Source organism: Chelonia mydas, chromosome 14 (assembly GCF_015237465.2).
Source record: "Chelonia mydas isolate rCheMyd1 chromosome 14, rCheMyd1.pri.v2, whole genome shotgun sequence".
NCBI classification, from domain to species: Eukaryota; Metazoa; Chordata; order Testudines; family Cheloniidae; genus Chelonia; species Chelonia mydas.
Genome location: NC_051254.2, coordinates 8433654 through 8459794, shown reverse-complemented (window position 1 = coordinate 8459794; position 26141 = coordinate 8433654). Strand labels below are relative to the sequence as shown.

The window sequence follows — 26141 nt, the reverse complement described above, 5'->3', positions numbered from 1 at the left end:
GGAACTAATGGTCTAGAATTATCTTTCAAAATTATAATTCTAAATGATTTAAAGTATACAAGTAAATATTGACTCATGGCCTGGTTTTTAATTAAAGTTTTGTTTATCTGGAAGATAGTCTAAAAGAATGATTCAGCTAATAATAAAATTACAACACGTTATCAAAATACTTTAGCGCAACATTAAAGCCCAATTATTTTAACAGCGCAAAAATACAAAGAAAACCCAAAAAGGAAAAAAAAATGTTGTTAGCCTGATATCCAAGTGCCAGGCAGAAGAGTTTCTGAACAAAATATAAAGCCTTCTTTATTATATCTTAGAATAATTTCTACTAACAGAAATTTCATCCTTAGATATTTCTTTAATAATGATCAGAGTTCTAATTTATCCTTCACATAACATACATTTGTGAAGTTCAACTTAGCTGATTTGCATTTGTTAAATAAAACTTAATACACAATGTGTAAAAAAACACCTATTTTAAAAGGTTCACATAAGTCTGCCTGTAAGCATTTTGTCAGTAAGAACAAAGTAAATCTGCTCTCCAACTAAACAAACAGCACAATCAATAATTCACCAGAGTGCAATCTAAGGAATCCAGAAAATGAAAGCATGTCCTAGTAATCTGAAATACTATTTGAAGGGCTGCACAGTATACTAGAAACTAATTTTATAGTGATTGTGTACATTTTCCTTCTTTCCATTAGATTTACTGTACTCAATTCTGTTATCCTTATAACTCTAATAAAGGTTTTAGGGTTAGTATTTTAGGTTTCCTGCTAAAACTAAACAAAACACCAATTATGTGCAAGCACTTAACATACACTCATGCAGATTAAAATTAAAAAATATGAAAATGTCATACATTTATCATGGAAGAAACATTAGAAAAATGCATGGCAACACTGAATGTAAATAGATAAGCTAGTAATGGCTTAACCAGTAATCAGTCATCTCGTCCAGTAATAAAACACTGGGACACAGTCTCCAAGGCAATTTTGAATTTCCGTAAGAAAAAAAAATATCAGACTCCAGTAGTCTGCGCCTAGGATGCCTGAATGACTTGTGGACACAGCCAGATGGAGTCTGCCTAGATTTGCCATGTTTAGACTCCTGTTTTAACATCATGATGTCTACTTCACAGTATTGTTTTACTGTAAACAAAGGGCTTCCTTTTCCACTCCTCCCTCTTACCACACTCCAAGCCAAAAAAAAAAAAAACAAAACCACCATACACTCATAGAATTCTTAGCACAAGGGACTAACGTATTCACATTTCCTTGATTCATTCGGTGATGGGCTTACTGCCACTCACGTCAAAGTCTATTCATGTGTCCAGGTTTTATTTTACATGGCTGTCATGGAGTAAAGGAAGAAATTATTCTGTAACCTTTGCAATACAGACAGAAGAAAAAGAACAGTATATTAAAATCTCATTGGAGTATACTTGCAGGTCTCCTGTATGGCAATGCAATTTTGTTTCTAAGTGGATGTATACAATTTCAAATCTAAGGAACTCCCATTTTTGAAGAACTTGTGGCATGCTTAGATCAAGTCTAAATAATACAGTAGCAAAATGTGTGCGTCCACCTGTATCCTGTATCAACTGGCATGTCCACCATTGCCACAGCCAGTGAAACTGAACCAGTGGTAGCACTGGTGGGACATTTTAGGAAAACAAAGGCTAGTGTGAAGATTTTGTATTTCCTGGTCTAGCACGGATGGAGCCTCTCAGACCAGTAGAAATGTTGTTCAACTTCCCTAGTACCCCCAAGACTGCCCTTCTTGAATGTATGAAAAGCAGTTAGCACATCATAAATGCACTGCAAATTATTAATTACAATAATACTGAACAGTTCTCCAGCCAAAAGGCAAAATTTAACAAAGTTCAATTATTAACTGCCAAAATGCTTATCTGAAAAACTGAACATTTTTGCAAAAAGAAAAGGAGGGCTCATGCTCAAATAAACTGGTTAGTCTCTAAGGTGCCACAAGTCCTCCTTTTCTTTTTGCGAATACAGACTAACACGGCTGTTACTCTGAAACCTGAACATTTTTGGCAGTCAACAAAGCCTAATATGCAGGTTAAAAGTTAACGATTTCATTTCTCATATCTGTAATAAATTCAGATTATAATTTACATTCCAGAAAGCACACAAAGGATTGGAGAAGGAAATTCAATAAAGGTAACTTAAATGACCTATTTTAACTGTTGCATTTGTACTGTGATCCTTAAATTACAAATTAAATTTATCTCAATTTTCTACAATATGCAGAACAATTAGCCCTCCACACAAAAAAAAGTGAACTGGAGATCAAAAGCAACACTGGCCAAGGTTAGTTAGTATCTCTAATCTTGAAGGAAGCGGCAATTAAACACAAGTGAGAGACAAAAGCTATGTCTACACTGGCAATTGAACAGCAAAACTTTTGTCTTTCAGAGATGTTGAACCCCTCTTCCTCTCCCTCCCACCCCCCCCCCCCCCGAAAAAAGACAAAAGTTTTGGCGACAACAAGCGCCAGCGTGAATGGCGCATTGTCGGCAGAAGCGCTCTCCTGCCGACAATGCAAATGCTGCTCATTGGGGGTGGAATTTTTTTGTCGGCAGGAGAGCCACCAAACAGCAGCTACACTGTGCGACTTTTAGCAGCACAGCTGTAGCGACACAGCCGTGTCACGTAGACATAGCCGAAGTAAACTCTTTCATGAACATACATTGTACACCCTTCTAAGACACATGTATAAAATAGCTTTAAAGAGTTCAGAAGCAACTAAGAAGAGCTGCCCCACCTATAACTCTGAATCACTAATGCACTCAATTCTTACCTCTTTCCTTAACAACTGGTGTGAAATCCATAAGACAATGACTTCAGCATATTACCTAAGAAGAGTCAAGATCCATTCTGTTTCTAACAGAACTAATTTCAATCTTCTTGAATAGAGTAGTGATTTGCCCAAAATTATTTTTAAAAAGTCGTATATCAAGAGTCCATAAAAGAGCATAGGAGTCTTTCTGTGAAGATGAATGGATCAAAAAGGGTGGAAAGGCAAATTCACTGCTTAGCAAATACAAATGAAGAGCATTAATAGGGAAAAAAGGGTTGACAACACCAGAGATAAAGAAAATTTGCAGCTCTGTTCTGTCCAATATATTTCATGTATCTATGAAAATGTACTAGAGGAAAAAGACATTCAACAAGAAACAGAACCTTAAGATTTGTTTCATTGCAGTAAAACTCTCCATCACTGAATGCTCTATAGTAGAGGAAACAATACAATAAACTGATGATCTAACTACTAGCTGGACAAAAATGCCTTGAATTTTAAAAAGATCTACTGACAAGAGAGACCTGTAACTAACAGCCTCCTGCGTATTAGGAATTATAAATGACTGAAGCTTGTCAGGCATCAGGTCTACTCAAGTCTCTTTGTCCAGAGCTAAAGATCACCTACGCAATTTAAATAGGAAAACTCTGAATTCTGTCTCTTCGGAAACCCAGATCATGGTTATAACCATGGTCCCATTGATACATCCAGCTACTGTTGATACTACTCCAACAGTTGAACCTAGCTGAGCCCACGTTATTTGTCGGTCATAGTTTCAGAAAGTGTTGAGCTAGTCCTGCAATACTTATTCTAAATCCAATTTTATGGTTTCTAGGAGTGTGTTAAAATAAGTTATAAATGTGTGTGTGAGAGTGTGTGAGAGAGAGAGAGAGAGAGAGAGAGAAAATGAATTACAGATAAATTTAAAATAGATGGATAGAATTTCCTCTTATATGTCAAGATCTACAGTCTCTTTCCTAGAACAGTTGATGACATCACAGATACTGAATACAGAACGAGGAGCTGTGTTCCCTGCTCTGCTCAGTTGTTTGTGATCTCAACATCTGTTCCAACACAGAAATATAGCACCTAAATTTAAATCCTGGCAGGTTAAATAGATTAGATTTTATATAATCTTTCAGTTCATCTTTAAAGGTGACCTGCATATGATTATTTTTAATATTGTATTTGTGCCCCTTTTTGCTTCTTTGTGATATATAATAAGTACTGAAAGAGCAGAGGTTTTTTGTTTGTTTTTGTTTTCCAGGTGCAAGGCTCTACTTCTTTTTAAACCTTAGAAATATGAAGTTTCACTCTCTCCCAGTTTTGCTACACAGCTTCTTGAGGATCTCAATCATAGACTAGAAGCTCCGTTCAGACCTTAAAAAAAGGAACAAACATTTAATCTTTCTCCCAAGTGTTTATTAGGCCTCAATATTTAATAACAACAAAAGGTTTTAGACAGTGACTAAAAATACCTTCCTCTAAACTATTCAGTCTTCCATCTCTTGTGATGGGTTATAATTTCTCTAGTTTTTCAATTATCCATAAAATTCTAGAACAGACAAGACTTAAATAACTACTACTTAAAAAACAAAGCAGTGACAACAACTTTCTGGCCTTCTATATAAGTAATAAAGCAGCATGAAAGAGCACAAGCCCCTTTCCCCTCCCCCATTTTTGAAGGTTACCTTTAATGCTCTGTGAATTGAACCTCCTTTGTACCTTGATAAGTAACTTAACTCTAAGAATCCACAAATATATCCTCTGTTGCTAATGTAAGGAACAAAGATGTTTGCAAGATACTGTTTGTTGCAGGACCATTCAGCACCAGGCATGTTGTCAGCATGAAACAAACAAGTTACCTTTAGTGAGCAAAATTATAAGGATCAAAGAGCAATAATATGTTAAGCAACATTTATGGGTAGTTACGCAAAAGAGACACAGACACAAAATTAATGTAGCTCTGCCACTGCACATCAGTGAATGGTTTACACAGCAGCTAGGTAGAGTAATTCTTAGTGCAGGTAGACATACACCCACTAGCTCTGTTCAAAGTAGTGCCTAAAAATAGCAGCATGAGCATAGTGGCAAGGGCAGTGGCTCAGGCTAGGCACCCAAGTACTGTACAATCCCACCTGACCCCCAGGAGATGCATTCAGGCAGCGAGTCTCAGCCATTATAGCCACACTGCTACTTTTCTTGTTTGAGCAGACCTAGCACAAGAATGTCTACCAGCGCTGGGAATCACACCTCCCAGCTGCTGTGTAGACACACCCTCAGTCATGTCACACTTACATTTCAGGCACATATAACCCTTTCCCTCCAAAAGGTGAAGCTGACAATGGTCACAATATTGGAGTGTTTTTAGGCTGCACACAAACATACTAGAATGTAGTTAAGGACCACAAAACTAACCAAACACACCTAACCTTCCAAAAGTAGTATAAATAACCCATCCATCCAATTTTGATCATAAATATAATTTTGCTGTTCGGGATGTGTTGACACAAAGAATAGGAAAAGATACAGTTTTAAAATCACATATTTGATGTGATATGAGCCAAACCAGTCTGAGGTTTCAACTGCTTCTGCTCAATGCTCATCCCATTCAGAGACGATGAATCATTTCCCATTTGGCAACACTTCTGCCTACAAGGCTGTCTTTTGTGAGGTTTCTCCTGTATTCTTGTAATAGATTTACTAATTTAGTACACCTGACTGAGTAAAAAATATTATTGCCAGCTGTCAGACTAGACCTTGTCCTGTTTATCAGACACATCTGAACAATCCTGTTCTGCCCCAATCATAGAAACAGAATGCTCCTTACTAAGCCCAGTGTAGTAAATTACTTTTTAATATTCTTGTTTTTCTTACACTGACAAAATAACAAATCATCATAGATTTAAAGCAACAGCAAAATAAATTTATCTACAGCAGTTGGGCTCATACTGATTTATCCAATAACCACATTTTTTTTTAAAAAAAAGTGTATAGTTGCTTTTCTAATCATTCTGTCTTTGAATTCCTAATTTAGAGAAACAGAGGTCTGAGTATTTTATAAAAAAGTAATTTGAGGTCACAGGGAGCGTGCTCCAGTTTTTCAGGCAGCCCCCCACAACTCTGAAACAGAAAGGAGAATGAAAAAGTTTTTTGTTTTTTTTTTAAAGTTCTCTATCCCCCTACTCTCCTAAGGCTTTGTGTGTGAATAAAGAACTGCATTTATTTCCTCTCTCAGTCTGGACTGTATCTTAAGAGGGTAGAGGTTTAGGTTAAGGAGACCACAAAATATACATTTTTTAAACCTACCTGTAACAAACACTAGGAGAATCATTTGATAGAATTCACTTCTGCTCCTTTTACTCTCTACCAGCTTAAAATTATCCACAAAACCAAGCAAAACCTACCGATTTCATTTAAAAAAGAATCAATCTGTATTTAGAATTTGGCTTTCCAAATTGTAGATGTCCGTTATGCAGACATGAAAAGATAGATACTCTGCTTCCAGGGAACCTACAGAGCACAAAATGTCTGAGATCCAAATCCAGTTATAAAAATAATATATCTATATCTATATCTATATAAACTAAGCTGCTATTTTGATGTATTTATACTCTTCCAAATATTTTATAAGCCAGTAAGGTATTCAGTGCAACCCATCTCCACTGCTACCTCTTGGCCAGTAGGATCAACAAGAATAAGAGAAGCAAAAAATCAGGGTGGGTTTTGTTTGTTTTAAACACAAGCCTATTTTCTCTTCAGACCTCATCTTCAGACAGACAAGAAGCTGCACCTTTACCTCCAAGATTCAGACTTGGCAACAATGATTCTACGTTTAGATCACTTTAGGGCAGCAATACTGCAATATATTTTACCTGGGATGGACTCAGAAGGTCATCCAAAAACTAGCTGGTTCAGCATGCAGACATTCACCTTCTACATGAAGCAGAGCACATCACACCAGCTGCCTACTCAGCACTGGGTACACTTCTAGGCTCTGGTCCTTATCTTTAAAACCGTGAATTTGGCTTAGGCTGAAGTCTTGACTACACATGGCATTATTCAGAAATAGCTCTGGGTGTGAATATTCTTATTCCAGAATAAGAGTGCCACTCATGAAGTTATTCAGGAATAGCTATTGCACTTCAAACTCACAACCTACCTTAATCTGAATTAACCTTCAAGTACAGACAAGTGCTCAGTAGTTATCTGAAGAACCACCTCTCATTACACATCCTCTGTGGCAATAGGGACAGACAGGGTGGTGGAATCCAGGTTCTAAGGGTATGTCTACACTGGAAACTTCAAAGCGTGTGTGTGGTCGCGCATGAGTGCTGGGAGAGAGCTCCCTCAGCGCTTGGAGCCTGTTACACTAGCGCTTTAAAGCGCTAGTGTGACTTGCTGCGCTCAGGGGGGTGATTTTTCACACCCCTGAGCCAGCAAGTTAGAGCGCTATAAAACATAAGTGTAGACAAGCACTTTAAATCACTAGGACTAAGGTGTGAAAGGTATCCTCAACTAAAGGGCCCTTGGGTATGGTATTCAGTACAAGCAAAAGTTAAGGTATGCCCAAATCTGGCCACATTCTGGGCTAGAGGCAAGAATCATGATTTGATCTTGTTCTTTGGAACTCTCAAGTAGCCCATAGTAAGGAATATCTCACATAAGTTAAATACATGATCATAAGAGCAGCTCAGTGCAACCACCACAATCTTTTCATTCAATGTGAACTACACAGACTACCAACTTTAAAACAAGTGAGTTGTAGAGAGAGTTTCTGCCTAATGTTTGGAATTCCTTGTGTTAGAACAATCTTTTGGTCAAAGTTTCAGGGAGAAGGGGTGGGTTTTTTAAAAAATAGTTTAAAATAAGACAAAGTAATACTGCAACAGTTGCTTTTATACATGTTGTATACAGATTACTGAGCTCCCCATTACCATTGCAAAAGAATAGCTGAATTTAGAGAAAACGTATATGGGTGAGAGTACACACTTTTAATGACACTGAACACAATCTTGCAACCCTGACTTATGCAACTTCTCCCATTAAAGTCCATGGGGGCTACTCATGTGAGGGTTGCAGAATCAAGGCCACTGTGTGAAAATCCTCCAGACTCAAAACTGTGCGTCAGTGCAACCTCATTTACTTCTATGTACACACTAGTTTCTTACATTTTGCCTATTATGTTTATAATACACTGACATGTTAAAAAATGTAAAGATTTCAATGCACAATATTCTTACTCATGTTTGTATGCATGAGTTTTGCTCTAGTGTCTTATATCCACTTGTTCCAATTGCTTGTCTGCATACTTTAATAAAGCACCTTACTCCCAACCTCATGATCAAATGGTGCCAAAATTCCCTATTTCTGCTAATATACCAACAGCTTGAAAAGTTTATGCAACATATGCAACTCTGAACACTAACCCTATTAGCCAGAGTGATCAGTACCTGGACTATCATAGACCTACAGCTCCAAACACCTCCTCAAGGCCACACTATCTTCAATTTAAAGGAATAAAACAGCTGTGTAAAGTATTTAATAACATTGTTAAACAATCGTAACTTAGTATGTCTTGCTTGTGTAATTCCTTCTTTCCCTTTCTGCTTCACTCTCTCTTTCCTCCAATATCCATTATGGTGCATCTTTCCTTACATTGTCTTCATTGTGTGCTTCTCTTTTTCTACTCTGACCCTCCACCCATTTATGTCTCTATTTCCCCTACATTGTATTTGCCATCTTCTCCCCTATATTTTCTCTCTCCTTTCTACTCCCAAAATATCAGTTCTGAACTTATAAGTTTAAAAAATGTATAACCACTCCCTCCCACCTACTTCCATCCCCATATTCTACATCGACACATTTCACATATTGAAAATTTTCCCAGTATACACTAGTGCACTGAATCCACATTAAAGGTTTGCACTTATGCAGTACACCAGTATAGTTACACTAAAAATCTCCAGTTAAGGCCTTGTCTACTCAGAGGAGTTAATTGACATTGAGTTTGTGCACACTAAAGCCCAAAAACTGTTACAATGCTGAGATGGTAAGATAACCCTTACCACCCAGCTGCTAACAAAGGTATGTGAATTCTTACTGGGTTGCTATCCTAGAGTGTTGATCTCTGGGTATAATATAATGGAAGATGAAGGCGTTTACCCTATTAATCATGAAAACATAGCTAAATGTAGGCCAACCTGTTCCATTTTAAGAGTAAGTAAAGATAAGGCCAAATGTTATTCTTACAAAAAAGAACTGAAAAGAAAAATTCCTAATGAAGTAAAACTGTAAAAGGTTCTTCACTATAACTTTTGACACCATGAACCAAATTAATTCCGAATACAGATGGACACCATTCTCACAGTACAACCTTCCTTAATGGCTGTACAATATTAATGTAAGGAAAATGTATTTGTCAGAAAAATAAATGTCCAGAAAAAAAAATTATTTTTTGCATGCTGTTTTCAGAGGGTAAATTACATAATTGGATGCTATGTTTCCACTTTACATAAGATGCAATCTTTAATATTTAAATTGATATTCCTAGAATAACTAAGACGCTCTGCAATTCAAAAAGCGTCACTTACAGAATGTCATTGTGCATGACACTTATTGCTGATTTTATTTTAATACAAAGGGATACATGCAACATATTTGAGAACAGAAGTGGGCCCGCTGATAGCATTAAAAATTCTAGCCGTGGAACACTGTAGAAGACATTGTGGGAATTCCAAGGCAATTCACTAAAATGTAATTAGGATTCTGTTAAATATGTGAATAAGTAATAGAATCATAAAAATGTAGTACTAGAAGGGAGAGCTCCCTAGTCCAACTCCCTGTGCTGAGGCAGAACGCTGTATGTACCCAGACCACCCCTTACAGATGTTTGCCTAACCTGTTCTTAAAAACCTCCAATGACTGGGACTCCACAACCTCCCTTGGAAACCTATTCCAGTACTTACCTATCCTTATAGTTAGAAAGTGTTTCCAATACCTAACTTAAGTCTCCCTTGCTGCAGATTAAGCCCATTATTTCTTGTCCTACCTTCAGTGGACATGGAGAAGAAAAGATTAGTCACCCCATCCAGTAACTGTGGTTCTTTGAGGTCCACATGCACTCCACGTTCCTTCAATAAGATTTTCATTAGCAGTATTCATTCAGCCCATGCACATGCCCTAAGCAGCCCTGTGCCCCATATCAAGGCAATATAGGGCTGCAGGGACGAATTGTCTTCAGTTCCCTCTCTACAGCAAAGTGCCACAAAGAAACTCCAAAACGGGTAGCTGAGCACCCATGAGGGGCACATCTCAAAGAACCACAGTTACTGCACAGGGCGAGTAACGTTTTATTTGCGTAGCCTCCCTGTGGGCACTCCACTTCAGATGACTCCCAAGCAGTATCCCCACAGGGCAGAGGGAGCTTCAGGAGTGGATCTAGAACTGAAGACAGAACCACATTGCCAACTGTTGTATCAGATCTAGAAGCATAGACCAAGGCTTAGTGCTTAGAGGAGGAACACACTGAACATCACACAGTCGTTCTACAGACCTCAGATACTGGAATTTCTTTAAATTAATGAGTAGATGTTAATTGTAACCTTGTAGAACACGCCAACACCCTAGAAGGGGGCTGAATGCTGGTAGCATCATAGCATGTAATAATATATCTAGAGACCCACCTCAGTAGCCTTAGAGTGGAGACTGTGGATTCTTTAAATCTGCCTAATGGAAACAAACAGCCTAGGAGACCTCTGAAACAGTTTGGTCCTATCAGCATAAAAAGCCAATTCTCATCTGACATCTAAGGTATGAAAGGAAACCTCCTGTAGAGAATTATGTGGGGTGGGTTGGGTTGGGCGGGGAAGAGACACAATAAATAAATGGATGAATTATGATTAAACTTGGATGACAGCTTGGGAGGAATTTAGGGAGCAGATGTAAGGAAACCTTGTCCTTTAAGAATATCATGAAAGAAGGCTCTTTCTATTAAGTCTCCAATGTTTCCAACTCTTTGGGCTAACATTATAGCTACCAAAAAGACCACATTCATACATAGGTTAAGTAAGAAGCAGGTCACCATTGGTTCAAAGGGAGGTCCTCTGAGACATCGAAGAACTAGACTGATATCCCAAGCCGCAGTGGGGTCTTTCACTTGAGGGAATGAAAGGCTGTTATGGTAGCCAAGTGAACCCTGACTGAGCTGGTTGATAATCCAATTTTCTTTAGTTCCAGCAGGTAATCCAGGATAGCTGAGAGTGAGGAAAATCAGACTTGGAGTCCTTGGAGTTGACAGTAATGACTAAATAATTTCCACTTTTCAAGGTAAATACTTTGAGGTGATTCTTTCCTACTGTTTAATAACACCTGTCTTACCTCCACAGAACTGTCAAACTCTAGCCCTGCAAACCATTGAGAATCCATGTCCTGAGACAGAGAACTCCTAGGTTGGGATGAAGCAATCAACAGGCATCTTGTGGGAAGAGATGGGGGATGATCAGAAGCTTGATTGCTCGACAGGTGAAACAGATAAAGATACTAAGCTTGTCTCTGCCATGTTGGAACTATTAGAATAACCCTGGCTTTGTCCTGGCTGATTTTGTTCATCACCCTCAGTACAGAGGTGTTGGAGTAAATGTACAGAACAGACTCTTTGTCCAGGGTAGGAGGAAGCCATCTCTTAGAGAACAGTGGCCTAGACCGCCGCTCTTAAGCGAAACTGATGTTCACAGAGGGGGCGAAGAGGTCCACTTCTGAAAATCCCCAAGTTTTAAATATGCCTTGGAAGGTCTGAGAGTCCAGCTCCCACTCATAGTGCTTGGAGAAGTGCCTGCTGAAAGCACTGGCTATGGTATTTTGAAGGCAAGGAAAGTAGATTGCTGAAATGCATATATGATGGATTATGCACCAGTTCCACAACTTGATTGCTTCAGTGCTAGAGAGGGGTACCTTACTCCTCCTTGCCAGCTGATATAAAACATATAGGCCATGTTGTTGGTCATGACCCTAGTTGACTTGTCCCTGAAGAGAGGCAGAAAATGAAGGCAGGCATTCCTGACTCCCCTGAGTTCCAACACATTGATATGGAGCCTGGTTTCTTGAGGCAACCATCAGGCCTGGATTGTATAAGCATTGACACGAGCTCCCCATCCCAACAGGAATGCATCTGTCATTACTGTTGGGATTGATTGGAGAAAAGGAATGCCTGCACTGATGCTGTCATGATCTTTCCACCAGTCTAGGAAATCTTTTACTTTGTGGGGAACTGAAACCTGTTTGTCTAAGCTGTGTCTGTTTGGGGAGTAGACTGCTTCCAGGGGTGGCTCAGACCAACAAAGGCATAAGCTTGCATGGTCTGATAAAAAAAAAAGTGCAAGCTGCCATGTGACCTAGGAGTTGGAGGCAGTTTATCACTGAGTTCTGAGGGCTCCCTTCAGTAGTTCTGATTAGACAGATATGAATCGATCCACGGGAAGGTAAGTCCTGGCGACCAACAAACCCAAGGACATGCCAACGAACTGTATTTTCTGTACAGGGGTCGATGTGGATTTCTTTACATTGAGTTGAAGACCCAATTCCAGCAACAGAGAAAGGGCCTTCTGTGTGGATGACAGCATTGCTTCATAAGACTGACCCTTGAACAGCCAATCATTGAGGTACAGGAATACTAAAATCACCTCTCGACGAAGGAAAGCAGCTACCACTGCTATAACCTTTGAAAACACTCTCGGTGGCAAAGAAGTCCAAAGGGGAGCACCCAGTATTGCAAATGATCCTGACCTATAACAAGATGCAGTTATTTTCTGAGAGATGGGCATTATTGCTTTATGGAAATATGCATCTTGTAGGTTGAGAGCTCAAAACCAATTCCCTTAATTCAGTGAAGGAATTATACCTGCTAGAGTCATCATCCTGAACTTCTGAGACTTCACAAATTTGTTGAGTAACCTTAAGACTAAAAATCAGTCTCCACCCTCCATTTTTCTTTGGTACAAGGAAGTACCTTGAGTACAAATTCTCTTTCTTGTGTTCATCAGGAACAGACTTTATTGCTCCTAAACAAAGAAAGGGAGTTTATTTCCTGTCTCAGTAAGAGAAACAGGTAACATTTTAAACATTTTTTTTAAAACATTTTTGACAATTACATTTTGACCCAACTGTTGAGCAGAAGGCCATACACAGGAAAGTCTCACCTGTAGTGCAGAGATACACTGGAGGATCAGACATGACCCCAGCGTAAGCTTTGGGCACTCCTGCATTTATGTAGTCTAGACAATTGACCTTTTTTGTCAACAATGTGCATCCAACAATTTAAAATCATTGCATGGTACCCTGAGCTTCCATAAAATTAGCATTTACTTCCATAAGAACATACAGGGATTCCCCATCAGCAGTAATGCAAAACATTTAGGCTAGATGTCAAAAACAATTTGTTTCATAAAACACACATGTACACACTTAACCAGTACTTTCTTGTAACAATAAATATGAAAGGTGTACCTTTACAGATTCTTTCACTTTACCCCAGGTTCTCGATTTATGTATTGGAACAGTAATTTTAGATGCTTGTCTAGAAATGCCATTTATCCAATCCATTTGAACTATGTCAGACAGCACTAAGATTCAGCACAGATCATTTAATTGTCCACAGACTTGTTTTGCTTTGGATTTTATTGATCGCTAAGAAACAGGAAATGGACAGTGTCTTCCCCTTGGGATATGTTTTGGGAGCTATTGTAATATAAATAGGAGCAAGAATACTTTTCCTCTTTTCATGAAGAATTACCATTTCAAGAAATGAAAACTCATAGAACTTGCATGAGAACCTGGACTGTACCCTGTCTTTTCATTTGGGTCAATGATCTCTCAGCCCACTGAGTCCAAGCATACAAGGATCTGGTCACCTTCAACCCCTCCTAACCTGAACAGGAATTGAGAGAGGTGGTGCCTGACATCTTGCAAAATGAGGCCATTTGTATCTATTTAAAAAGCCCAGATTCTAAAAAACCTACAATCATATTAATTTCAATGACAAGCAGGAAAACAGATGTTTAATAAAACATAGCAAATAAATGAAAACAATTATTTTTAGGATTTCACAAAATGTAATTCTATTGTTACCCATTGACTGTGAGTTGTATCATAATAAATGCCATGGGCAAAAAAGACTCTCTTCCATATGTTCCAGCCCAACTATGAGAACCTATTTCTAGTTTTCCATTTCCACTGTCAAATTGCACACATGCTGGCACCACTGCAGCTACACAGAGTCCCTTTAGCAGCTCAATTCCCCCATCCACCTGCCTGCCTCTCCTACTCCACCCAATACTGTTCCAATTTTCTCAAACCACCCACTACTCCTATATCCACCCACCATCTTCTCTAGAAAGCTCCTAATATACTATTGATTTATTCCTCCTTTCAGGAATTGAATAGGGTTTTTTTATACGTATTTTAAACAAAAACAAAGGGCATCACTAACATTGCTGCATAACAGGTTCAGCCCCACATACAGTTTTCAATGCAGAAATCTATAAGATCTAGAGTTTAAAAGACCTAGTAATTTTAATAGGTTGATTGGGAATAGAGTTCCTTTTCTGGAAATATGCTATGGACATAAATCCTGTTTTCCAGTATCTTGTGTCTCAAAAATAAAAAACAGTTCTCTGAAAATGTTCATTCTGAAAGCGTATATTAATAAGGTTAAATTTTAATTCTATTCCAACTCATGTTAGAATTAAAAACACCATTTGTCCTTAGTGCAGGTGAACATTTTGCTGTAAGTACTATTTGGTTATGAACTACACAGTTCATATTTAACCATCTGGGGTATTACCTGAGCATGTTGAATTTTTCTTAATTTCCTGTAAACATCCAAAAAAAATGTCAAGTCATGATTATAATCACTCTTTTTCTCCTGCTTCCCCCCAACACCAGAAATAAAAGACTCTTTTTTAATATACATATTAATCTCAATTAACCTCTCACCCTCAGTTCAATACAGGCACAAGTGCACTCATTTGGACTCTTACCTACCCAACTACAAATCACCTAGTTAAGCATGTAAAAAGGTATTATTACAGACCTAATTAGTTGTGCCTGCATTTAACTGGATAAGTAATACTGAAAGCTGGATGTAGACTAACTTAAAATTATAGTCTTTGTCTTTCGGTGGTTTGATAATCCATCATGATCAATCAGTAAGTAATATGGTCCCAATCCTGCAAATGTTTATACACATGCTGAAAGTTAAGCACATGTGTAATTATTTGCAGGATATGGACATATTTACGGTGATATGCAAGGAGTTATGTATGAGAACACAACCCCTATGTGTTTCTGTACATTTGACACACACAAGTTTCTTTGAATGGACTTCAGGCTCCACACTCATCCCATTACACAATTCAACTCAATTATCCTGTTGAAAGCCATTTACCTTTTGTTAAGTCGCTCCTTATTTCCTCTATGTATTTTTATTGATTTTTAATAAAGTAACAATTCAACAGTGCATTGAAAGTATCAGAATCCTGATACTACTATAGTATTTTACCAGTACACTAGAGATGCATATAATTTGATCATTGTTAACATTTTAACATCTGTTTCCAGAATGAGTAATGGTATCAGTATTCTTTCACATAGCTCTAACCTCCAATGAGAATCAATGTAGTATTCTTAGGTTGTGCTTGGGAACGTTCTTATAAATTGGCTTGTCCTATACATGGATCTCTTTTTAAAATTTAGAAAAAGGATGCACAGGCATCCATTTAATTCTCCCACTTGTTAAGACAATAGTGTTTCATTGCTTCATTTAAGCATTACCGAACTGCTAGCCACTGACAAAGGCACCAAAAAAAAAAAAAAATAGAGTTGGAGTGGCTGGCTGTCTTCTATTTATTTCTGCAAGAAATCCATTTTTATTAGTTGTGTTAAACATGAATTGGCCAGGAATCATTCCAGAAGATTCATAACAGGATATAGACTTATAAACTTATATGTCACTGCTTTTCCTTTCACTTTCAGAACTGTGCAAATGTGAAGTAACCATCTAACAGCCAAGCAATACTTTCCGTTCACTTTTAGGAATGGAAAGTGGTACAAAAGCCTTCCAGCTTGAATTGCACTTGCTATGAGAAGTAAAGAGCATTGATAATATATTAGATGGTTCATTACCAGGTTTGACATCTAAGGTAAAAGCACTTTTAAGATTACAGTAAAACCTGTGGCATGTTAAGCTATTTCTGAATGGAGTCACACAGATAGTTATATATTCACTTGTACATTCTAAGATCACAGAATCATTTGATACAATCCAAAAGATATCTTTGGGTCACTCCCAATCTCTAGTATCAGAAGGGCCAACACCAAATTTTACTTTCAATAAATGTACATTAAGGAGAGAGAGCATGCCCCAGTGCCTAGGCACTAGACTGGAAGTCAAGATATCAGGATTCTATTCACAGCTTTGTCACTGATTCCCTTTGTGAACTTGGGCAAGTCATTTCCACATTCTGCATCTCAGTTTCCTTCCCCTGGAATCCGAGATAATGCTGAGCCAGCTTTGGGCTAAGCTTGGATATCTACAGAGGAAGAATTCAATATATGTCACAAGTATTCTTATCTAACCTTGTGGTGTAAACATGTAATGTTTGAGTAGCAAGGAAAAGTTATTTACCTTGCAATTCTGCTTCTTTGAAGATATAAACACTCAGATCCCTATTTTTAGATCACAACACTCCAGGGGAAGACAAGTTGGGAACTCCCTATGTTCTTTAATTTTTGAGGGATTTTTAATTGGGCCCCTTCCCTCCCATATCCCATTCAACCATGGTCCATTCCTACTCCCAGTACCTCACCGCACTAACATTTTCAGTCAGCTCCTGAGGTATCAAATCAAGTACTGAGCTCTCCAGGGGCTGGGAATATTGTGAAGGCAATACCCTCTGACTATGGGGGAAGAATGCTTTGCGTTACTCAAATGATCTCAGTCATCATAACGACACACAGGGATATAAGCTGTCACGTGTCAAGAATACAAAGTTTTATAGATTAACACACATCTTGAATTACACCCAGAAAACGCTACAAAGTCAGTGCACTGAATATAATATAGAAGTAATGTACTCATTCCATTAGATCAGTAAAAAGAAAAGGAGTACTTGTGGCACCTTAGAAACTAACAAATTAGATCAGTGGTTCTCAACCCGGGGCCCACGGGCTGCTTGCCACCCAATCAGCGCATAGTTGCGGCCCATGTGACATCCTCAGGGCCATAGAGGTAATATACATATTGTGTGGATGCAGCCTACATAACACAGAGAGCTGCATATGCAACCCACAATGGTAAACAGGTTGAAAACCACGGCATTAGATGGGTGGAGCCACTCCATTCTGTGCCAGCTGACATTTCAAAGTGGCCTTCATAGGAAGCAAACACTAAAAGTCCAATCTCGAAGCCAGAAAGGTATGAATAACTCTGGTAAGGTCCACATCAAGAAAACAGTGCAATCTCTTAGCTAATCTCAAACGAGTGATACGAGTAGCTGAAAATCTAAGGACAGTTGGAGGTGAGGTTCAGAAATGCATCAAAATTATGATCCTCTTTGGCAAGAAGGGAGCATGCACCACCAATAGTGGGGACAGACAATAGCTAATATTAACTACTTTGGTACCCATTATCTGAGATAATCGAGATTAAACCCTACCAGGCACTCAGAAGTCAGGCATCTCACCATCATGGTGAGATGCAGAAGACTCCACAAGGAATCACACAGCTGTCCATGCAGCTGCAAGAAAGGGATAATAATTGCAGTAGCCTGATGGGGTACCCACCTGTGCTACCTGGCTCTGATATTCTTCCATAGAGTTGAAGGGCAGAAAGGACCACTGATTCATCTAGTCAGACTTGTATATCACCAGCCATTAAATTTCAAGCAGTTACCCCTGCATTGAGCCCAATTACTTGTGTTTGGCTAAAGCAGATTTTCCAGAAAGGCATTCAGTCTTGACATTAGGGTTTCAAGAGGTGGAGAATATGCCACTTCCCCTTGGCAGTTTCTTCCAATCATCTGTCACTTCCACTGTTAAAAAAGTGCCTTATTTCTAATTTGAATTTGTCTGGCTTCAGCTTCCGGCTATTGGTTCCCATTATGCCTTTCACCAATAAATTAAAGACGCCTTTAGTACCAGGTATTCTCTCCGTGAAGGTACGTATACACTGTAATTAAGTCGTCTTTCAGTCTTATTTTTGATAAGCTAAACAGATTGAGCTCTATAAGACTCTCATAGTATGGCTTTTTCTCCAGCCCTTGAATCATTTTTGTGGCTCTTTTCTGCACCCTCTCCAATTTCTCAACATCCTTTTAAAAATGGTGCCACCAGAACTGTACGTAGTATTTTGTATCAGTCTCACCAGTGCCACAAACAGAAGTAAAAGTCACCCCTTTGCCCCTACTTACTACTCCTCTGTTAATACGTCCAAGGATCACATTAGCCCTTTTTGCCACAGCATCGCACTGGAACTCCCATGGAGTTGCTTGTCCACTAGGACCACTAAATCCTTTTCAGAGTTGCTGCTCCCAGGATTTAGTGCCCACCCCCACTCTGTAGGTTTGGTCCTGCATTCCTTGTTCTTAGCTGTATAATTTTGCATTTGGCTATAGAACACATTTTGCTTGAATGGGCCCAGCAATCCTAATCACTCTATATGACTATCCTATCCTCATCATTCTTTGCCATTCTTTGAGTCAACACTGCAAATTTTATCAGCAGTGATTTTACATTTATTTTATATTTATTTCCAGATCATTGATGACAATGTTGAATAGAGTAGGGACTAGTAGCAAGCCCTGCAGAATCCCACTAAAAACACACCCATTTGATTAGGATTCCTCTCTGACAACTACTTATTGAGATCTCTCACTTTAGGCCCTATCATGGAATACAATGCCACCTTTTTTGTTGAAAGAAATTAACACTTCATAGAATCAACAAAAGATGCACTGAAACAATATTTGAGATTGTCATTTTTACAGAAAGAAAACAAAATAATTAGATCCACCTTTTTTTCTTCATGTTTTTGACAAATCTGTGACTTCAGGTCTCCGGAAGGTATATGGTAAATAAGGGTAAGACTGTCCTCTACCAACTTCCCCATACTCCCCAGAACTAGCTGCACCCACACCTGACCCACAAAACTCTTGTATTCATTTCTATTTTTCCCCCTGAAAAAGATTACCAATTACACTATATCACAAATACCACATAAGTTGGCATCATGTAGCCACAAGGGTCTAGGCTAAGGCCATCAAACTCATTTCACTTGTTACCCATTCTGAAACAAATCAAGGCTGTACCAAAAGAAGTAGCTAGATTATGCACCAATTGATAGTTTTCATTTAGCTCAATATATTTTAGCGATGTTTTCTATCTCCAAACTGATATTTCTTTTAAATTATTTCTGCTTGACAAAAAGTAGCTAGGCTGATGTGTTTCACTTAAGTAGACATTGTTGAAAACCCAGGATTTTTAACTTTCCAACAGTATACAACAGACACTTCTAGTCCTTGAAGATAAGCAATATTATCTTACCTCCTGCACACCTCCACTGTTAAGCATTAATACTATATTCCATCTGAAAGCTTGGAATCTCAGTTTTCAAATGGTACAGAGCAACCACTTCTACATAAAGAGATTCATGAGAATGACAACTACTAAAAATCACATTAGAATTGAAGTGGGGTGAATGCTGGAGTTTCTATCAGAGCGTCGCCTAAACAGACTCTGAACAGGATTAGATAAAATGGTGGTAAAAATGACAGTGGCTGCAGAAGCTCTGCCTATACTACATTTCCCATGAGAAGGGCTAAATCAGTGATACCCATAGTGGGAAATGTTAAGAAAAAGTCTAGTGTAGACACAGCCTTAGAACTAGCTTCTGAGCTCACACTAACCTGAGTTGTACTTGTGTAAATGAGATCAAAATCCAACATTTAAACTTTACGCTAAGATTTTTTACTTAAAATATGTATTTGAATATATTTAATACTTTGACAGTTGTCTACTATCCTGCAACTTTCTACCTCAAGACAGTGCATAATACACCAATGTTCATGTTAGTAAGGGGTTAGGAGATATTTATCTTAATTTGTCTATCATAAAAGCAAAAGATCAATAACCTTAGAAGAAACTTATAGCCTAGATGCACTGTAAGCTAAATAAAAAGTTACTAGAACTATGCCACCACCGTGGTTTTTCCCCTATTATGGAACCCAGACCTAAATAAACTGTTAAACACTTAGTGTAAAGGTATGCCAAACATTTCTCAGAACTTTCTTAAGGTCCCAACAAAGACTCAACCTTTTCTGCAAAATGAGGCCTAGGTTAAATATTTTATTTGGCTCCTTAAGATGGACTGAGAAGTTGGGCATGAGCTCCAGATCAGTTCTTGGACTCACATCAAACACTATCCTGTCATTTATCCAGTCAGTCAAAACAACGTTTTCCATCTAAACCTTTAATGTTTATGTCCTGAAAAACTGCTAATTGAATCCAGTTCCTGAAATCCATTTTTAGAATCTATACCATCCAGTTTAAAGATAATGAACAAAAAAGAAATAAGTATTACACACTGATTACAGAATTAATCCTATCAATGTTAAAGCCAAAACAGAAGACTGCTAGTTTCATAAAGCCAAAGAAAATTAAGATTAAATAACACTTGTCAGATTTAGAGAGCAAATTACTTTAAAAACAAAAAAAAACAAAAAAAAACACTAGAATATAAGGATTTTAATTCCAAACAATTTTAGCATTCAAGCGTTCTCAGACCGCTTTTCCAATCAAAATGGGTAATCAAAACCACACAGGGTACTTCAAACTATTCCCAAGCAAGAACTGACGTCAGTTCAATTAATAAAATTCAGTTCAACACTTATACCAACTTTCCTTAAGCATGTAAAACTTCCTTATAACAACTGACCTTATGTGTAAATCAATTATGATTAATGAAAGCACAAAATACCTCAATATATCAGACGTATATTAAGAAACAGACCGATGCTTCATTCAAATCTCTGAAAATCAGAGTTGCTCAGTACCAAATCCAAACAATTATCAAAGTTGCAAGATTCTTTCTGAAGACAATTTTGTGTGTATTTTGTTTTCAGTATTTCTCTTCCCATATTTTATTAGCAAGGATATATGCTCAAAAATAGTATCTTTGTTTCTTAAGAATATACATGCCCTTTCTTGGGATTGAATGCATCATAATTGTACACTTTACTAAAATTCAATAAATAACTGAAAAAATATCTACTCCTGCTGTTTATTTCTTCACAACAATCATAACCCTCTGCAATGTACCTATGTTGTCACAGACAGAACACTATGTTCCTAGATCTTTAATAAAGGGAAGAGAAATCCAGAGGTGAAAAAGGACAATTTATTAAACAGATTTTTGTTCATAGTTTTCCATTAGGCCGCAACAGATTTATAAAGTTTTAAAAAGATAGCTTTGCTTTTCTGTTAGTTTCTCTGAGCACTATCAGCCAGAGACACAAAAGTGAAGAACCGTATTTTAAAAACTAATATTCTCCCACACATCAGCCCAGCTACATTCATCTCAAAAGCTTATTTCTAAGGAGTTCAGCACATGGACACTATAATGGCCCTGCATGAAAACCCCTTTTACAAGATTAGTCCAAATAAATTCTAAAATATAATGTAAGCAATTATAAGTAATTATATCACAAGAAAAAAATCTACAGTAGTCTAGAAAATAAAGCCATTTTTCTCCCTACTCGGAATTATTTTAAAAAGTTAAATGCAGTAACTTTAAGACTTTTTTCGCATTAGAAGTTAAACTGGAAATACCGCACATGCCATTAAAATTACATAATTTCAAAAACGCAGTAACTATTTTTAGACTTTTTTGAAACAACTAATTTATTTTGCAAAGCACAGCTATTAACTTGGTTCAATAAGTTGTTGGAAGACCAACAAAGTATTTTAAATATTTATTTTAAATCTTGTATTTTCATTCACTGAAGTCACAATTTAGGGTACAAAATTTGTTTTTTAAATTCACTATTTTCTCGCAAGTCTTCAGTGATTATTTTTCAAAGGCAGAAGACAAGCTTTATCCATATTTATAAACGTTTCTCTATATTTATCTGCTTACACTGCCCTCATCACTACAAAAGGAGCACATTCCAAGTATTCAGAAATAAAAATAATGCCTTTCTTCCTTCCCAGCATGTAGACTGAAATAGTTTACTTTTATGTATATAATATACATATATATTATTAAAGGCCAAGTTTTTTTAAAAAGGTTTTTTTTCCCCAATAGCAGGAGGAACTATATCCAACGAATTGTTTACAATCTCAACTAAGGAAGTTGACTTGAAAACAGCAACACAAAAGATCAAAACAAAAGGGACAAAGGGCCTGATAGTTTGTTTCACGATTACACAGAAAAGACGGTCGGAGAGGGTGAGAAACAACCTAAGGTACCTAGCGCCTAAAAAGTTACAATGGCCTCCTGCCCGCCCCTCCTTCCCTAAAAAATACACCTACTCCAAAAAGAGATCCAGCATGTTACAGACTTCATGTCATAAATCGAGTGAACTCGGGTTTAATCTCGATTCGGAAGACAGGGAGGCGGAGGGCACCAATACCTCCATCCCACCCCAGACACACTCCCCAAGGCTTCACCTCTCCTAACGAAGGCGTGTTTTATTACTTCGAGCGAACAATCCGATCTGATAATCGATGCCACCACAACGCTTCACACAAGTTGTGTGCAAGGACGATTCCTTCGTGGCACACGGACCCCTTAGCAACCCGCCCCCTGCTGCGGAGCGCCGGGTGAGAGGAGAGAGTTTACTTTTTCCGGAGGCCCGAGTCTCCAAACCCCAGGTTCAATCTCAAATACACATGGAGGGAGCTCGATCCCACCCCTCCAGCTGGGCTCGCCGTGTTTAGAAAACAGAGAAAGGGGCTTTCCCCGGCTCTCTCTTTCCTTACACCCCCCAACCTAACACCCACACTCCCCATCTCCGCTTCCCCCCCGCCTCGCCCCACACACCGCCCGGCCCCCCCCCCAACCAGACCTTCCCTTCCCCCCCACACTGCCCGGCCCCAATCTACCCCCCACAACAGCGCCCGCCCCCCAACTCGCCCCTACCCCCCTCAACCTTCTCCCCAAAGCAGCCCCGTGCCCCCCAAAGCAGGCTCCCCCGCTACCTACCCCCTTCCCGTCTCCTCACAAAGCCCGGCTCTTGGCCCCCAGCCCCCCTCTCCGCCTCCCCACTGCCTCCTCCCGTCCCCGCGGCGGAGCAGACCCGGGGCTCGGCGGGCCCCAGGCTCGGTGCCGGGGGCTCCCCCAGTCCCTCCTCACCTGTCAGGCGCAGCTTGACGGGCCCGTTCCTCCGGGCCCCCTGGTTGGACATGTCCCCGGTCGCTGCTGGGGCTCGGCGCTGCCTTCGCCGGGGCTGCCCCTGCCTCTGGGGCCGGGCAGGAAGGGGGGACGCGCTAATGGAGTCGGGCTGGGCGCTCAGGGCAGCGGCGGCGGCAGCCGCCGGACGAGGAGAAGCCCGGATGTGCCCAGCGTCGCCATAAGCGGGGCCAGCGCCGAGGAGGAGGCGCCGCCGCCGCCGCCGCCTTCCCCCGCCCCCTGCCCGGGGCCCTGGCGGCGAGCACAACAAAGCCCGGGACAGCGCGTAGCGCGGCGGCCGACCGCCTCCCTTCCTGCGGGACAGGGCCTGCGGCCCGCTTAGCCCCCAAGTGGGGCTGGAGCCCTCCCCCCGCCCCGGGTCCCTGCACCTTCCTTCCTGCCTCGGGGAAAAGGGCCCCGTGCCCCCCTCAGTACCCCATGTCCTCACTACCCTCGGGGGGCAAGGGGGTGCCAGTCCCCTTAGTGTCCCCTCCACTGGGATGCCCCCAGGTCCTCACTACCCACGGAGCACAAGGGGGTGCCTGTCCCCTTAGCGTCCCCCACACTGGGATGCCCCCAGGTCCTCACTACCCACGGAGCACAAGGGGGTGCCTGTCCCCTTAGCGTCCCCCACACTGGGATGCCCCCAGGTCCTCACTACCCACAGGGGGAAGGGGTGCCTGTCCCCTTAGTTGTCCCCCCCACTGGGATGCCCCCAGGTCATCACTACCCACGGGGGGAAGGGGTGCCTGTCCCCTTAGTTGTCCCCCCCACTGGGATGCCCCCAGGTTCTCACTACCCCCAGGGGCAAGGGGGTGACTGTCCCCTTAGGGTCCCCCCACTGGGATGCCCCCAGGTTCTCACTGCCCCTTAGGGAGGGGGCTGTCTGCCCCCATAGCATTCCCCTTGCCCTTTGGGGATGCCCCCATGTCCTCACTACCCTTGGGGCTGCTTCCCTCCCACACACACACTACTGAGGACAGAGCTCCTGTGTATCTTTAACTCCCCCCAGGGAAAAGCCCCCCTCAGCTATCGTCTGCCACTGCGTGAGGGTACCCCATGGCCCCTCAATACTATCCACAATGGATGGGACCCCCTTGTGTCTTCCTTTCTCCCTCAAGCTGGGCCCTCTCATCCCTTGCTTCCCAGAGATGGGGCTCTTCTCACTGGGATGGTATCCTTGTGCCCCCAATTTTCTGGGAATTGTGCCCCCCTGTGTGTTTCTTCCCTCCTCGCAAATTTCACCCCTTCCTCGGGATGACACCACCTTGCACTACTGGATGCTGCTCCTTTTGCCCCTAAATGCTGACCAGGGAGACTTGTAATCCTATGATGGGCAGAATAGCATCAAGTGTGACTAATAATTCCCACCCTGGAGTTGAAAGGCTCAGAGAAATGTAGGCACAAATCATATTGTGAGTCAAAGGGTTGAAAAAGGAGTAGGAAGTTATAATTAGTGGGTGGTGTGCAGATTTATGTATTGAAAAACCAAAGATTCAAAAGTAAAATAACTTTATGGGATAAAAGTTTAGAAATAGATTGTAATACCCTTCTCACATCGAGTAGTACCCTGTTCCACAAGTATGATGAGACTATTTGTGATGTAAGGTACTTTTCCGGACAAGGGTATCATAATCTAACCATGAAAACCATTACAACTCAGATAAATCCACCATTTATGTGTGATTTGGGTACACTAGAAAAGTCAGGGAAATTCCTACACACACACTGAAATTCTCAAAAAAAGATTGACACAGATCCCGATTCTCAGTGTAACTCTTTTGTCTTCCAGATCCAGTGGCAACTATTCCAGAGAATTCCAGGCCTTTCAACACACCCTCCACTAGGGACACTCCAAAGCAGCAAGAGGATTTAAGGAAGGGTATCTGTATCTTAATGAACAACCCAGCAATCACAGCAGAGGCTGGAGGGGCAACTTTCAAAAGTGCCCTAAATGAGAGATTTCAGAGTAACAGCCATGTTAGTCTGTATTCGCAAAAAAGAAAAGGCGTACTTGTGGCACCTTAGAGACTAACCAATTTATTTGAGCATAAACTTTCGTGAGCTACAGCTCACTTCATCGGATGCATGAAGTTTCCACAGTATGCATCCGATGAAGTGAGCTGTAGCTCACGAAAGCTTATGCTCAAATAAATTGGTTAGTCTCTAAGGTGCCACAAGTACTCCTTTTCTTTTTGCTAAATGAGAGACAATCCTGGGACTAACACAGCTATAACTACTCTGCATACCCTAAATTAAGGAGAATACTGGTGTAGCTAAAAATGGGCAGGTACTCCCACTTAAAATTATGAGTTTGAGATGCCATTGTAAAATTTCCATGAAGATTGAGATCAATAGGAAACTACTGGCTTTGTAATCAGACCGCTGATTATATTTGATATTGTTTCTGATGCTCACCCAGCTTATCTGATAGTTTCATTACAAGTACTATTGTAAAACTGTATAGGGCAGAGAGGGAAGCTCATATTGACATAATACCAATGTATGACACCTACCTTTAAAATAAAACCTTCAGTTGATAACATGCTGTACAGCACTACACAGAAACTACATAAATGTGTATTAGCAGATAGAGCTGTCATCTCTCTTCAGGGCAAAGATTGTGTCTTATATGTTTGGACAATGCGTTGGACATTCTGCCACAATACAATGAACAATCTGTTTAAATCCACATAGGACCTTGCTATCTGCTGGGTTTGATTTCAGAATCGAGTGATCATTAAAAAACAAACAAAATGGCTACTTGCTTTTATTTATGCACTACCTTGTAACCATTTTTGCCAAAAACTGCAAGATCTTCCTAGGGAATATGTCCCTTGCAACTCCTTTTCAACACAGAATTCATGATCTGCAG

General features: G+C 40.1%; 1 protein-coding gene across 4 annotated transcripts in view; it reads right to left on the bottom strand.

Annotated features, from left to right (window-relative positions):
- The window catches only part of SMURF2 (SMAD specific E3 ubiquitin protein ligase 2), a 97294-nt gene extending 73747 nt beyond the window's left edge, over nucleotides 1-23547 (bottom strand). Inside the window, exon 1 of one of the 4 annotated variants that reach the window (XM_037914078.2) lies at nucleotides 23231-23547. In XM_037914078.2, the coding sequence (XP_037770006.1) occupies nucleotides 23231-23282 (52 nt within the window). In that variant the 5' untranslated portion in view covers nucleotides 23283-23547. The remainder of the gene's footprint in view (nucleotides 1-23230) is intronic. The other 3 variants (XM_037914079.2, XM_037914080.2, XM_037914081.2) reach the window with 3 other exon arrangements.
- Nucleotides 23548-26141: the final 2594 nt, after the last annotated feature.